The sequence below is a fragment of the Leptonychotes weddellii genome, chromosome 6 (genome assembly GCF_054177405.1).
Source record: "Leptonychotes weddellii isolate Sample4059 chromosome 6, ASM5417740v2, whole genome shotgun sequence".
Taxonomy (NCBI): Eukaryota; Metazoa; Chordata; class Mammalia; order Carnivora; family Phocidae; genus Leptonychotes; species Leptonychotes weddellii.
In genome coordinates this window covers 2,549,451-2,565,855 of record NC_138374.1, presented here as the reverse complement: position 1 = coordinate 2,565,855, position 16,405 = coordinate 2,549,451, and the positions used below count along the sequence as shown (strand labels likewise).

General features: G+C 51.6%; 1 protein-coding gene across 1 annotated transcript in view; it reads right to left on the bottom strand.

The window, feature by feature from the left end:
- Positions 1 to 9,742: 9,742 nt before the first annotated feature.
- EBF3 (EBF transcription factor 3) overlaps positions 9,743 to 16,405 on the bottom strand; it is a 116,344-nt gene continuing 109,681 nt past the window's right edge. The window contains exons 11-16 of the mRNA XM_081823031.1: positions 16,288 to 16,353; positions 15,451 to 15,628; positions 14,336 to 14,524; positions 13,754 to 13,843; positions 12,572 to 12,684; positions 9,743 to 11,443 (exon numbers count right to left, since the gene is read on the bottom strand). Of these exons, the coding sequence (XP_081679157.1) occupies positions 11,426 to 11,443; positions 12,572 to 12,684; positions 13,754 to 13,843; positions 14,336 to 14,524; positions 15,451 to 15,628; positions 16,288 to 16,353 (654 nt within the window). The 3' untranslated portion in view covers positions 9,743 to 11,425. The remainder of the gene's footprint in view (positions 11,444 to 12,571; positions 12,685 to 13,753; positions 13,844 to 14,335; positions 14,525 to 15,450; positions 15,629 to 16,287; positions 16,354 to 16,405) is intronic.

Here is a 16,405-nt window from a genome sequence, read left to right as displayed (position 1 = left end):
AGGTAGGAGTATATTCTGGAATGTTCAGCAAATAATGAAACCACTTTAAAAAGCCATCCTCAAAGGCTTCTTTTTCCCTTCAAGGAAAATTTAACTCTGGAAATGAGCTTAGATGAGGAACCCCGTGTATGTCTGTTCCACGGGGGACCGAGGGCAGCCTCAGAACGGCCCTGACAGAGTTCAGGCTGGGGCTGGGGCAGGCTGGCCCAGCCGGGGCCATGTGAGGGCCCAGCTGCACCCACATCTCCTCACTCCAGGTGGGACCCAGGCCGTGAGCAGGACTTTGTGGCCTGGAGATGCTGAGTAGGGGCCTATGTGACCCCTACTTCTACTCCATCTTGTGGGCACAGATCCTGGGAGCAGAGGGGAGGAAGACCCTTGCCTCGCTTAGGGCAGAGCGCGGAACGCCAACGGCTCTCACAGACTGACCTGGGACTCCAGTCCCAGCAACTTTCTCAAGGAAATACGGTTTCCTCTGAAAACCAAATGCCTTAGGAGTAATTCTCCATGAAATGTTGATTTTTTATTTTTGTTTTGATAAAACCACAGGACTTTTTTATAACAGCTTTATGGAGAAATAACTCACATACCTTAAAATTTACCTGTTTAATATGTACGATTCAGTGGTTTTGACCACAGTCGATTTTAGAACGTTGTTAGCACCTCAGAAAGATTCTCCCCTCATGTTTCTTTAGCTGTCACCCTACTTCCCCCATGTTTCCCCTCTGTAAGCAACCACTAATCTATTTTCTGTCTCAGTGGATTTGCCATCTCTGGATGTTGAGTATAAATGGAAACTTGGCTTTTGGGGATCAGCTTCCTTCACTTAGCATAATGTTTTCAAAGTTCATCCACGTTGTGGTTCATCCATGTTCCCTTTATAACTGAATAGTATTCCATCGTATGGATCCACCAAATTTTTAAAGTCCATTCATAATGGACATTTGGTTATTTCTACCTTTTGATTATTATAATGCTGTTATAAACATTCGTGGGCAAGTTTCTGTGTGAACATAGATTTTCATCTCTTAGGTGTATAACTAGGACTAGAAATCCTGGACCCCATGGTAGCGGTTTAACCACATGAGAAACTGCTGGTCTGTTGAAAGTGACTCTATCGTTCCCTCCGTCCACCCGCAGGTGCATGAGGTCAGGCGTCTCCACCCCTCACAGCACTGGCTGTGGTCGGACTGGCTGATCGTAGCTGTCCTGGTGGGCGTGAAGGGCATCTTACTGTGGCTTTGATTTACATCCCCCTGATGACTGATGATGTGGAGTATCTTTTCATGTGCTTGGTGGCCATGTGTGTGTTTTCTTTAAAGAAATGTCTCTTTCTGATCATTTGACCATTTCTAAATGGAGTCATAAGTCTTCTTACTGGTTGTGTTTGCAAGTGTTCTTTATATATTCGAGATGCAGGCCCTTTATCAGATACATGATTTTCAAATTGTTTCTCCCATTCTGTGGGCTGATTTTGATAATGTCTTTGAAACATAGATGTTTTCAGTTTTGATGAAGACCAGTTTCTGTTTTTACTTTTATGATTCATGCTTTTGGTGTCAAAGCTAAATGTGCACCAGATCCAATGCATCACTCACAGTTGCCAATTTATGAGACATCTGTTGTCAAATCTAAAATCCTGAAGGCAGCCCTGTGTGTTCTCTTAGTTTTACCATCTTAGCTCTTACATTTAGGTCCTTGATCCATTTTAAGTTAACTTTGTGTGTGGTGTGGGTAAGAGTCCAGCTCTATTCCCTTGCTTGTAACTCTGCAAGTGTTCAGCACTGTTTGGTGAGGAGACTGTTCTCTTCCCCTTGAACGGCCCTGGCACCCTTGTCAAAAACCGGCTGACCATAAATACACAGGATCACTTCTGGACTCTCAGTTCTGTTCCACGGATCTGGCCATGTACCCTATGCCAGGACGACACTGTCTTGATTTCTTTTTCTTTGCAGTAAGTTTTGAAATCAAAGTGGAGTCCTCTGACTTTGTTCTTCTTTTATGAGATTGTTTATTCTGGGTCCTGTGCGCTAGCATCTGAGTTCCAGGATCAGCTCGTCAGTTTCTACAAAGAGCCAGCTGCGATTCCGATAGGGATTGCTTCGAATCTGGATATCAATTGGGAAACACTGTCATCTTAACGATAGTCCATCTTCCAATCATGAACATGTGATGTTCTCCCATTTATTTAGGTCTTCTTTAATTCCTTTCGATAATAAAACCACAGGTCTTCTTGAAAGCCTCTGGAGCGCTTGAGTGATCAGCGCTGATCTGATACAAAGTGCAAAGTCTCCACCTGTCTAAGCAGTTAGATGGAGGGGAGCAGGGTTTGGGCTTTGTCCTACCCCGTGAGGGAGCCTCCTGCCTCCTGCATGTTGCAGCCCTCACCAGCATGCCCAGGCAGGTGGGGGCTCTTCGCTCCGTCTCCTTGCTACTTCAGTTCAGAGGCCCTGGATATTCTCCTGACTTTGACCCTCCATCCCTGAACACTGTTCTCTCCTCTTCACAGCCAGGGAGCCCTATCTTAGGGTGCCCGGCCATCCTGATTTGCACTCACATGTGTGAGGGGGTCACTTTATTTGGCATACGTCTATCCACTTCACTCAGCCCACCTTACTGAAAAGGCCCCCCATTTGCCACTGCACTGCTATGTCAACTGTGTTATCAGTCAGGGGACTGTGTGGACGGACCTGCTTCTGGACTCTGCTTCATGAAGTTGTTTCATAGTCTTGCTCTAACACCAAGTGGTATTACTTACTGTGGCCCCATAAGGAACTTTGTTAGGGACTGAATAGGTGTGCCCCCAAATTCAAATGTTGAAGCCCTACCCCACAACATGATGGGAGGTGATGAGGTTTAAATGAGATCCTGGGGTGGGGCCCCATGATGGGAGTCAAGCCCTCATAAGAGATTGAAGCCCTTCTTCTCTCTGCATGGTGAGAAGGTCGCTGTCCACAAGCCAGGGAGAGAGCCCTCACCAAGAACCAGATCTGCCAGCACCTGGATCTGGGGCTCCCCAGCCTCCGGGACCGGCAGAAACCAAGGTCTGCTGTTTGAGCCCCCCTGGGGTGTGGGATTTTGTCACAGCTACCCAAACTGAGTGAGACGGTGGTTCAAGACCTCAGGCTTCCCACTCGGTCAAGATTGCTGGGGCTTCTCGTGGTCGTTTACAATTCCATGTAGACTTCGGAATCAGCTTCTCAGCTTCAGGAAAGGAGCTCCCGGAGCTGCACTGAGATTGAGACAGAGTCCAGGGGTCATTTTAGGGAGAATCGGCATCTTTTCAACATGTAATTTTTCAACCCACGAAAGTGTTCTATGCCTCCATTTCTTAAGATTTTAAACATTTCTCAACAATTGTAAGGTTTCCTGGGAAGACATCTCACATAACATTGGTAGCTTTCTTCCTGGGTATTGGGTATTATTTATGGTGTTATAAATGGTGTACTTTTTTTAAATTCCTACTGTTACCAAAATACGGTTGTATGTGGACCTTGTATTCATCAGTCTTACTAAATTCCACTTACTGAACTTAATACTTTTTAAGTTCTTTTGGATTTCTCAAGACACTAATTTTATTATTTTATTATTTTTTTTCTTTCAAGATTTTGTTTAACTTGTAGTTAGCTAACATATCGTGTAGTTTTCTCCCTCGTTTGGTCAGTAATTATTTGGTCACTAGCAGCAGAAATCCCTGCAAGGAAGTTCAGGTAAACGTGAAGTCAGTATCAGGCCTCAAGGACGCTGCACTCCACAGTAGCCTCTCCCTTGGGCTCTGCCTCCCTGGGGCCCCATGGCCCTGGGCTCCCCGATCCGCCCTGTCTGAGCCCCGAATGACTGCCCACGTCAGTCTCCATGACCCTGCAGCACCAGCACCCCGCTACCTCTGGGTGTCCTCTAGAAGCTTCCACCTCCCAGACACACCATGTAGTGATCCCACTGTCATTCTACTATTTTTTCCAAGTATATATTATTCTATAATATTATATATATTATATATTTATTTTTCTTGCCTTCTCTTGACAGAGAAACTTATAATTTTGAATTATCTTATATACCCAGTGTTATGTGCCTGCCTCACCTTAAATTTATATCATTAGTATTTACCATTTTATTAAATATACTTTAAAAGCATGATCTTAATGGCTTAGTAGAATATATAATATTCTATTATATGGCTATACCGTAATTCAATTAACAATTCCTATTTTCCGGTATTTGGGTTCTTTCCAGTTTTTTAAATACATATTACTGCAGCGAACAGTCTTGTACTTGAATCTTGCCTAATCTCTGATTATTTCCTTAAGATTGATTCCTCAAAGTGGAATTAGTGGGTCAAAGGATATGAACATTGTTAAGTCTCTTGATATAATGTCAAATTGATTTCCAGAAGGCTTTACCAATTTACTCTTCTATCGACAACTCTAAGAATGCCCATTTCTCCATCAACAGGATTGAGTATTAGCTTTTAAGTAAAATCTTTTCTAATTTAATAGATGAAAAAAATTTCATCTCATTATTTTGATGTGCATTTTTAAGTAAGGTTGAATATATTTTCCTAAACTTATCAATCACTTGTTCCCTTGTGAATTGACTGTGAATTTGCCTGTTTTTCTTCAGGGTATCTGGTCTTATTGATTTGCAAAAGCTCATTGTATATTGAGATATAAACCCTTTGTTGTCATTGTTGCAAGTTTCTTTCTGTCTCTCCCGGTGGCCCCAGGCCCAGCCCAGGTTCTGCTGTCCGCAGTAATGGTGCAGGGCTTGTCTCTGGTAGCTGGAAATGCAAGTTGCGCTCAGCTAGGCACCCTGCCCTGTCAGTTGAGGGGGCTGTCTGTAGCCTTCAGAGCGGTGGTGGGAGAGGTCTGATGGGGCAGCGGGCAAATGCCCGGGATGCCCGAGTTCCCCTCTGACGCTTCTGTTCTTTTCCGGCCGACACCTCTGACTTTGTGGTTGCTCATTCTGATCCTGCTAGCCAAACCACTGGTGATCTTCTTTTCCTCGCTTTCTCCCTCACCCTGCCCCTCTGCTGGCCATGACAGAAGCCTTGGCAGAGCCCGGCCTGGGGCTGGGGCGTTGGCCGGTGGCGCAGGCCTCACAGCCCCGTCCCTCTGGTACTGCCTCAGTGCCCCTTCCTGCCCCATCCCTGCACCATGTGAAGGGCTCCCACACTCAGCTTTCACTGCAGACGCCAGGTGCACTCCAGGGGCGCCCCGTGTGCATGGGCATCCTGTTCTCCCCGGCCCCATGCGGACCACATGGTGACCCGAGGATGCTGGTGGAGAAGCACGAGGGAAACAGCTCCTTTGAGGCCCCCTCATTTGTTGCAAAGGCCCTGGGGAGGAGCCTCTCTGCCTTCAGTTTTGGAATCATGGTCCCGTGACATTGGTTGTGTCCAGAAGCAAGGCCGCGCAGGGCTTCAGCTGACGATGGCTGCACAAGCCAGTTTCCCTCTCATGGTCTGGCTGAGTCAAGCCCTGGGGGCGGCATGTGTCCTCCCTGAGCTTGCTTGGAACCTTCCCAGGGAGGTGTGGTGGTTCTCCTTCCATCCACAGGGTCAGTCTCTCTCTCACTCTCTCAGCATCCCCCTCCCCTGCCCAAGGTATCTGAAACCCAAGTCAGTGGGAAGGGCAAGATTGGGAGATTAGAGACTTCATTTAGCCTCTAGCCCTGGGCCTTCCAGCCCTGTGACTTCGGGCTGGCCATGTAGCCTCTCTGAATGGCAGTTTGGTCACCTACGAGGAGGAACGGGCTCCGTGGGACTGCTAAAATGACCTGCAAACCCCCCCATGGCAAGTGTGCATGGGGTGTGGTGCTTGTTTGCTCTTCAGAAATGCGTGGGCTGCTCAACTCACTTTAGAGCTTATGTTTTAAAAGGTAGTCTCCAAGGATTCTTGAATCGGGAATGATGTTCACTCTCCTCCTGAAATAGTGCCTACCCTGATCTTGCCCTGGGCTGTGCCTTGTGACCTGGGCTGGGAGTCCCAGTGTAGGACGAGAAGCTGAGGAAGGCATGGCTGTGTCTTGTCTTCAAGAAGCTCAGAGTCCACCCAGGGTAGGACGGGAGAACCCTGGGAGGCCAGCAACTGGTGGCCTTGGGAAGCTCCCAGGTTTGGTGGGCACACAGGGAAGGCCCCCTCAGCTGGCCTGGGAGAAAGGGCAGTCTTGCCCAGGAGCCAGTGTTTGGGCTGAGTAAGAGTTGGCCGTGTTTCCTCTTCGCCCCAGATCACAAGCTGCGGTGTATGAGGCCCGGATGTTCCCCATGGCCCCCGCGGGTGTGGCACAGAGCCGATTCAGGACGTGGGTGGGTATGAACCAAAACTTACTGCAGTTCCAAGAGAACGTGTCTCTGTTGGCCATCTGTGGATCGTGAGTGCGGACCTCACCATCCCTGTGAGTTCTACCAAGGACCATGGACGTCCCCAGGTCATGCCACAGCTGGGTCCCGAGCTGAATGGTACCCATTTGTGTGATGGGTTCACTTTGCCAGGCCAGGGCGGGGTGGCGGGGGGAGAGTCAAAACCGTGTCTGAGTCTGCATGCGCGTCAGGGGCTGGGAGCCGTGTGCACGCTGGCTCCCAGCACCAGACTGGCAACTTGCTCTCTGTGAAACTGGGAAATGACAAATGACCAAAAAATCAATTTGTAATCTGATTGGAGGTTTTTGATTTCCTCTGATGAGTTTAAATTTCATTAAAAGCAACCTTATTCCAACATAAAAGGAATCCTTGAAGGGTAAAACAGGGGATTGTCTCACTGAGTATAAAGCCTCCTGACTCTTTTGTGTGATTTATTCATCGCATTAATTGTGAGGGCCAACCTGTGGTGTCCGTTGGCAGCTGGGCCCTTATCAGGGCCTGGGATCGGCCGGGCGCGCTCAGAGCACAAGGACTCACATTCAAAACTCGCTCTTTGGCATATTGACACTTGAGTTATCAACAACTCTTATTATCTGCTGGGAGGGAGCTCGCAGCTCGTGGGGACAGAAGCAGCTACAAATCGCTGCCACAGCTGCCCCTCTGCATTCTCTTAATTGTATGTATTCTCTGGAAAAAGTGATCACCGTGGCCTCTTGTCTTGATGAGAAATTGACATTTTCGGAGGACCTCTTTGGGTGCTCCCAGCGAGGAGATAAGGCTGAGTTGTTTTAAAGGAGAACAGCCTTTCTTCCCTTTCAGCTCCCTCCCCTTTCCCTCTTTATTGCTCTCAGTGACCCACTTGATGAGTATGGATTTCATGAGGTCTTTTTCAGCATTTGAACTATAAAAGGTTCAGAATGACACCACCCCTTATAGACAAAAGATAACCTTGCCCTTTGAATATATCGATTCTTTATTAACTAGGCTGTTTAATGCAATGAAATGAGGCATTAGATGGAAGCCCATTTCAAGTGCTTTGAATAATCTTTAAAAGCTTGAAAGACCTTAAAAGGCAGCCTGACAATAATTGGCATACATTTGGAGAGAATGCAGTTCTTGCTTCTGATTCGAAACACAAACATGAAACAATTTCTCCCCAGGTTGTAGGACCCTGGTGAGCCAGGTCCGGGGAGCGCCCCCGCCCCCCCCCCCCCCCCCCCCCCCCCCCCCCCCCCCCCCGCGGCCCAGGCTGGTACTTCTGGCACCATCTTCAAGTGGGGAAGGAGAGGACTTTGGTCCCCAGCGGGCCCCCCCCACCAGCAGCTCGGGGAGGACCCGGGGGGGGGATGGGCGGGAGGGTGGGCAGCCAGCAGCCTTGTACCCCGAGAGCCTCTTTTTTCCTTTGCTATCTCTTTAAGGCTGAGACAAAAATGCAGCCAAAGGAACCTGATTGCCATTGACAGGAGAAAAAGGTATTCACAAGTTTCTTTATGTTTTGAATAATTGTTTCCTGTTTTGCTCAGCAGAACAAGTAATTAAGATGACATTTGTGAGTACTAATTTGGATCACACTTATGTGTATGTGTTACAGAGCTGCAAGCCAAAACATGCAAAACCAGCCTTTCATTGAGGAGAGAGTGAAAAATCCAGAATGAGCTGGAAGGGGCGTGCCGAGAATCCGCAGGAGCTGAGCTTGCTTGTGTAAATTAGAACCCCAGTGCTGAGGGCAGCTCTCATGAGCTTTGGTGCCTTTGGCCGCACCACCACGCTGCCCACCACCCCTGCCCCCCCGCCCCAGGCAGAGCGCGGAGGCGGCTCAGAGGGTCTGGGTTGCCACTGCCGTGGGCCCGGGGTTGGTGATGCCATGCCCCATGTCAGACGCCAGCCGGCACCACCGTCTGGGCCCCTGGTGTCCGCCCGCCTGCCCGGAGCCTGACGCTGCTTCTCGCCCCAGTGCGCTGGGTGGGGACGGTGGGAGGAGTGGGTGTGTGACGCGGCCCGAGCACTTGCTCTCGACCTGGCGAGCCCCCCAGTTTGGAAGCAGTGGCGGGAGCGCCGGGGGTGGGGGAGCTCGTGGCTGGTTAAGCGCCACGGTGCTGCTGTGGCCTGCGTGTCCCACACACAGTCGTGTACAGCTGCTTGAGGGCAGCCTGCGTACAGACGGCCCCTCTGGGCCCCGGGCCATCCCAGGAACTGTAAGAAGTGCTCTATGCCGGCTAGAAGAGCCGTTCGAGGACTGAGAACTTCGTAGAAAGGTTCTTCCATGAATTATTGTCTCTTGGCCAAGATACAGCCCTGGGGCCCAGGGTGTGCAAAGGACCACCACCCCCCCCACACACCAACCCAGTGTAACTTGTGCCCGCGTTTTGCCACTCGTTGTAATCAAAACAGATAAAATTACCCAAAGTGAAATTCACAGACGAGAAATACTTTAATTAAATATTGTGTAAAATGAACATTTTTATACAGTTAAATATCTGAAAAAATGTACAGATAAAACAATCTTATTGTAGGGTCTTTAACAGTAAAATCTACCATTTAGTGAAGCGCTCAATTTTGAGACAATGAAGCGATGAGGGGCATTGACTAATTAATCTAAAACACAAACCGAGTGCAGGGATGAGGAAACTTGCAAACGTTCTTAACATGTACACGTGAGCTTGTTTTTAGATCAAACCCTTACTTATACAAAATAAAACGGAGGCAATTTAGTTCCAAAGTGACTTCTCAGGCTTTCCCACGTAGCTAAGCCTTAGCGGTCAAAGGGCCAGACTGCGACCCACCTGACCACCGGGAACATTCTGCTTCTTTTATGTAGTCCCTTGGATGAACACTTTCCTAAGTTGTGCATGGTTTTGTTTTTTGTTTTTTCTTTTTTGTGAAGAAAGTTTTTTAAAGTCCCTCCTTTTTGTTTTAAATCTGATTTCTGCTGCAATTTGCAAAACATTTGCTGTGCTGTGTCTGCAAAGCATTTAACACAAAGGGGAAAGACTGACCCTCCTGGTCTCACTGTGGGTTTGGCACGAACAGGCACAGGATCTGAAGGAGGTCATTCCGGTTTAAAAAGTACAGATGGTGCTGTTGGGTCTGACCACAAAAAAAGTATTGTTTAAAAAAAAAAGGTTAAAAACCAGCGGTGATTTTGGTTCTCCCTGAAACCTCTCTGAATCCTAGGTGGGCCCGGGAGGACACACAACGCAGCAGAATCAGACGCAGAAAGGAGCGACACATGGAACACCAGGTTTGTGCTTTTGTTTGTGTGTGTGTGTGTGTGTTACACCGTAAATCTCCAAATGAAATATCGATTAACAATTGTGTCATGAGCCTGTGATAAAATAGCACAAAGGTTCTTTAAAGAAGTCCACTTTTAAGGCATCAGAGAAGTTAATGTGGCAAACATTTTAATTAAAACATCAGAAGTAAATTTTATTTTAAACTTTAGGCCTCTGAATTTTTCCAGTAAACACAGTTCAGCTATGTGGCAAAGTCATGGGTGGCAGCTAAAATGACTTTTTACATTCTACAGAAAAATAAGGACACAGCCCCAAACGGTGTCCCCTCTTCGTTGCTGTTGTTCCACATGCACAGAATCTACTAGGATTTGTCACAGCTGAGTGGCACCGTTTTGTTTTGACTATACAACGAACTTTTTTTCAAAAGTATTTGTTCAGATAACTTAAAAATAATATAAAAATAAACAATGAATTTGACTTTTCCTCAAAATAAAAAAAAAAGGGAAAAGAAGGATGGAAAGTCTAAACAAAAGCAAATCTTTGAAGTACAACTGAAATGCAAGGACACTGGTTCGCTTTAACAAAACAGGTCAAAGAGACAGCTCTGGGCTTAATGCTCTTCCCAACACCAGGCCATGATCCAAAACCAATACAGACAAGAAAAAGGAAATGGCAGGAAAAGCAATGTACAAAATTTCAAAGATAAATACAATATTTATAATCGATATGTTACAAAAGAAAGTCCCTTAGCAACTGTAGGTGTTCATGGAAAAGTGTTGAATGGAGACCATTTTATTCCTTATGAGACACATAAGGAAGAAAACGTGTTTTGTTTTTTTTCTAAATATTTAAGTGGATCTGAAAAAAATTCAAGACAAGTGTATAAATATTTAGCTACAACTTTGGCAAAATCACAAAAGTCTACAATTTTATAACCACATACAAAACACATTAGGGAAGAAGGAGCTAGAAGTCAAAAGGACAATTTCTGGTACAAGAAACATGGACCTCACAGTAGCCTAAGAATGCAATAGTATACAGTGCTAGCAAAAGTTGAAAAAATGTTGCAGATCACACTTGCTTAACAGGAAGCTCTAGCAGTGGGAGAATATTTTAACCAACAGACAGTAGCATATTTTTTTTTCTGTCAGTGTGCTTGTTGAAGGCAAGAGAATTCAATATCAAAGTTACAATTTCTAACTACAATAAGTTACAAAGTTTCATTTCATTAAGATGAAGTTAAGCAATGATAAACCCACCCTCCCTCCCTGCCACCCCGAATTCTCCTAGTCACGTAGTCCTCCTTTCTTCCAGTTCGATGGCTCACACCTCCTTGGCCCCTTTTTTTTTTCACCACAAAAAAATATTTCACATTATAGAGATACACAACCATTGTGAATCTAAGTATGAGCACAGAAAAATGTTTGGAGGCATTTTTCATCAGTGTTTCATGATAATCAAAATGGTGCATTCACAAAGTTTCTCCCAACACATAGCAAGTACTAGACATAGCGAAGACGGAGTCAGAAACTTTATACAAAATAGGCGTCGCTTTGTTTTCCTTAGTCTTCAGGACTGAGAAATGTGAAAATATGAGAAAAGTTCAGTCAATAAAATGGAATTGTTCATGAAGAAGTAGGCTGTTTGCATGTTGATTCTTAATAGTTTAAATAAAATCTTTAAACAAAGTCTCTTGTAGCATTTCCACCGCGGCTGATGTGTTTGCAGACAAGGGCTTCAGCAGCAGCTCATATATACTAAACGTGTCCCCTGAAGTCCGTCCTTGGGTGCTGGGTGCTGCGGGAGGGAAGGCGAGCCCCTCACATCGGCGGGACTACCAGCCCAGACATAGCTGAAAGAGAGAGCGCAGCAGGTTACTGGGCCGCCCCTCTCGCGGGCCGGGCGGCCTTCACCTGGGGCTTGACTCAACGGTGACGTGGGGCGTGCGCCGCGCCCACTAACCAGCCGTGGGCTTGGTCAAGGCGCGGGGGGGCGGGGGGGTGGGCCTCTACCTCATGGGACCGGGGTACGTGTGGGGACAACCCCCCCCCCCACGACCTCTCACGCTGCAGCCCTCCTCAGAGACTTCCTCTGGAAGGGAACGGCTCTGGCCATCGTGCGCAGAAGGCTGCCGCCTCCCACAGGTCTCGGTGGCTTGTTTATAGCAGACGGAGGCCCAGACTCCCCAGAGGCCACCTCTGTGGACAGATGTGAACCAACCTGGTCACGCCTGTGACGCCAGCCGGGGCCGGCCCGCAGGCCCGGTGGGACCCGGGCGCCGTGCTCACTCCCTCCGTGAAAACTGGATGTGCCTCAGTTTCCCCCTCTGCTCTCAGCCCTTGCCTCTGACCTTCTTCTGATTGTTCCGTATCGTAATGGTGAGTCACGGGCTCTCCAGGAGCAAAGCCGCTCACAGCCCAGCTGCCCTGCCCTCTCAAGGCCAAGGCCCCGAAGAGACCCCAGTCACAGCCCCGCCTCGGGGCGCTCTTTCCGCCCCTCTCGGAATAAGAAACTTGGTGCTAAAACGCCAAGCGCAGCGGACGCTTTCCAGTGAACTCCTGGTATGAATATAATTTAAAATCTTTTAACTTTAGTGTTGTTTAATTTTTGTCAGAATGATCATTCTCATTAATTGATGTAGAACATATTCATACGTTTGTTCACGTAGTGATGTGAGCTTCAATTTCCCAGTTCATTAATTCCAACAGTCTTAACTCCTCTCCGACTCACCGTTACAACGTTATGGTTTTGGCAGACCCGCGTGGGTACACGCTGCCCAGGCGGCACCGTGCTCCCGTGGGCCTCCGCGCCGTGCGGACGGTGGCCGGGCCGTGGCACCTGGCCACCACCGGGCCCGCAAGCAGCTCTGGGCTGGGGGCCGCGGGGGCGGGCCCGCAGGCCGGTCGGCGGCACACGGGGCCTGGGCGTCCCTCTCATACACTAAGATGTTGGGAAGACAATTATTTCAAATCACGGATACCTTTCCAGTTCCTTTTTTGAGCATTAGTTCATCAAAGTGAAATATGCCACCGACTTCACAAAAGGGCCAGTTTGTCTTCTCCACGGTAACGTCCTCAGCACCCAGCAGAGAGCCTGGTACATAGTAGGTGCTCAGTAAATACTGGTTGAATGGATTCATTTTTTTAAAGGAGTAACTGGATTTGATTTTCACCGGGAGGAGCATATACCAAAGGTGGTTCTGAAAGAGGCCAGATGACGGCCACTTAATTCAGCGCCTGTGGCCCCCGTGAGTCACAGAGCCACGCGGAAGATCACGAGGCCTAGGGGCACTCACGTGGCCCACCCGCCGCACACCTCACGGGCCACGGTGCGGCCTACGCTGCCCAGGGGGACCCAGCCCTGGGCAGGCACGGGGTGCCTGCTCCACGTGGCCCCGTCTGTGGGCAGCCGTGTCCACGGGGCGCCTCCCCCTGCCCTGGGGGCCAGCCCTGCTCCCTCCTGAGTGTGTGCAGGAGAGGACTTAGAGAAACCGACTCCCACCCGCTGTTCACGCATGCACGGCCCTGGTCTGGGTGCACCCCTTTCCGAGGACAGCACAGCCTGGCGGCCCAGGGTCTGCTATACCAGGTGGAGAAGGCAGACTCCGTCTCGGGACATGGAGAGCACGCTGGCTTGGGGCTGGGCTCCGCAGGTGACACGATGACCCGCCATCCCCGTCCCGAGGCTACTTTGCTGCGAGCGAGCAAGGGGGCTGCGAGCACAGGCGCTACGGGGGGGTGCACCCTGCTCTCACTGGGCGAGCCGCGGCCCTGAAGGCCTGTCTGCTGAGTGGCTGGAACAGGGCCCCCCCCCCCCGGTCCCCCCGCTGCATTCGCACGGCTCCCCGGTGCTTCCCCTTCCTGCGGGGAGGGGCCGCTTCGCCAGGAGGGCACGTGGGTGAGGTTGGAAGCAGGACGCAATGGTTTCCACCACCGAGAGTCTGTTACCGGTTGAGGGTGAGCGAAGGGGGCTCGTTCACGTGGATACCGGGCCGGGGGGGGGGCTCACATCGCGGCCCAGCAACGGGGAGCATGCAGCGGCCACGGCGGGGCAAGGACCCCGAGGAAGGGCTGGGGCTCCCGCGCCCGGCCTGGCCCGCCCTCGGGGGAGAGTTCCGCCGGCGGCACTCGGGGGGCCCGGGGGCCAGGACGCCACCCCTCACCTTGGAGTCCGTTCCCGTTGGCGCTGGTGCAGGAGGGAGGAGGAGAAGCTTGGGGCCGGACCACGGGCGCGAAGGCGCTCTTTTGTTTCACTGCAGAGATGACATTGGCAGGTGAGAATGAGAAAATGCTGTGTGTGCCGCTACAGTTTGAAGGGAGGGTGACCGAAGAGGCTGCCATGGTGGGGCTGGACGGTACTACTGCAACAAAGCACAGACGGTCAGGACGCGCGGCGCGGGGCGCGGCAACACGACACAGAGAGCTCTTAGGGCCGCGCCTGGAGCGTCGGGGCGACAAGACAATCATGACAGGCTGCCGGCTCGGCCGCTCTCTGGACAACAGGCAAACTCTGTGTTGGCCTCTCGTTTCCAATCGGGCGGCCCCATTTTGTGCAGGTTTCCGACGTGGCCTCGCGGGGGGCCCACCGCAGGTCAGTTTACCGTCGCCACACGGACCCCAGCCTCCAGAGCCACCCTCCCTTTGACCCAGCAGCTCACATCACAGAACAGCCAAGCAATGCACACATTTGACCTGGTAGTGAACACGAATCTACGTGATGACGTGTGACAAAAACAGACACTTACTGCCGTAGGGAGAGTTGGCGGAAGAGCCATTAAGAAATCCAGGCGAGCCCGGGACCCCTAGATTGGCCATGGCGCCACTTCCATATCCATTCATGCTAGTGCTGACTGTGTTGTAATTGGACTGCTGGGGAGTACTGCTGGGGACGTAGCCTCGCGGGGACACGCTGCTGGTATTGCGACTGTAGCCGACTGTTAAGACCCCCCCCGGCCAAAAATAACGTTATTATCAGGGAGAGACACACTTGGGGGGGGCTCCCCGCGAATCTCTAGCATATATGCAACATTTCTCATTGACCTCACGCTCCACGCCAGCCCTGCGCGAGGCCCCCGGCCGGCCCCGTGCGCTTCGATCTGACCGTCAGGTGCTTTCGGGCTTCTCTTTAGAAGCAGTTACCGACAGCGTGGGCTCGGGGGCTGCCCCCCACGCTAGGTGAACTTTCGGACCTTCAAATGCCACGGCTGACAGGGAGAGCTCGTTTGTGGCCGTAACTGCCCAGGAAGGGCTGCTTGGGGGTCTTCGGGAGTGTGGGGAGGGCTGAGGCGCGGTGGCGTCGGGCCCGCCGCGGGAGGGCGCACGAACCGGAGCCGGGCGGCGGCGGCGGGCCCAGGCCTCCTCTGAGACCACTGCCGGCACAGACTGGAGGGAGGACAACTGAGATCTGCTCAGAAGTGGCTCACGGGACAGGGTCCCGTGACCTGCGGCTGCCAGGTCACCGCATGACGGGAGCAGGTGCACCCGAGGTGAGGGGAGGTGGGGCTGGGGGGACTGGGATCTCCTCTCCATTTACGCCTTCCCAGTCCCACCCGTGGGACATATCCGAGAAGGGTCCCGTCCACTTACTACCCCACGGCCGTCCTGTGGCTCCTCCCAGCCTTTCAAAGAAACTTCTGGCAAAAACCAGTACCCCGCCCGAGTGGCAGCCAGGTACCGCGGCAACAAATTAGTTCTGGGTTCTCCGAGCGCTCCCCGCCCCGCGCGCGCCAGGCAGGGCCGCGGGGAGCGGAGCGCGGCCCGCCTTTCCCGCGGGACCCGGGACCCGGGCGGCTGCGGCCGAGTCTCAGCTGCCCCTGGGAGCGCGTCCAGGGAAGGGGGCTGGCGCCGGCACGGCCCGTACCTTGGTCGTTGGCCTGCGAGGTCTCGGACACGTTGACGGCTAGCTGGCTGCTGAAGGAGTTCACGCCCATCATGCCCGTGTGCGCGGGGGTGTTGCCCAGGGTGGGGATCTGGTTGTGGTTGCGGGGCACGCTGTACAAGGCCTCGGCAATGTCAGCCGCTCGCTTCAGGATGATCTCCTAGGGCGGCAGGGGAAGGGCCCGGTCGCCTCCAGCTCTCCCTCGCGCCCCGGGGAGCGCAGGCCCCCTCCGCCTTGCCCCACGAGGCGTTCCCCTGCCCCTTGGTCCAGACGGGGACACAACTGATTCTGTAATGGGAGATCCAGCTCCCTGAGGAAGACGGTGTGACGGTGCCTGTGAGCGGCCATCTGCTCGATCTGCACCCACAGCCCACAGGCCCCCGAGGGGTGCACGGAAGCCGGGGACGCACGGCGCCCAGAGTCAGAGAAGCCGGCCCGTTTCTAGAACGCCCTCACGTCTGCTCCCCAGAGACCTCCGGGTGGCATGAGGATGGGCTGTGGGTGCCCGTCCTTCCCTCCCAAGCCGGGCTGTGCCAAACTACCACCGAATCCACCGGCCGATTCCCAGGTGGTTCTCCTTCCTGTGACAAGTTCTCCTGCTTTTCCTTCCTGACACTGACTTGTCATCTCCAACTTGAGTACTTAGTGCGAGGGCAGAGAGAGGACGATGAAGCCTTTCTCCTCGCAGACTCCCTGGGAGTACTTGCGAACGGGCGCATGTGTGCCCCGAAAGCCCGAGGTGGGCCCAGGCCAGCTGGCCCTCCGAGGACACGGTCACCCCGGGAAGGGGGCAGCCTCGTCAAGCTGCCATCTGCCTACCTGGTTGTTGTGGGGCATCCCGTATAAGGCTTCCACCAGATCGGCCGCCCTCTTAAGTAATACTTCCTAAAGGAAAAGCAAACGGGGGTGATTTCCCTGGAGGAGCCAGAGAGCCGCT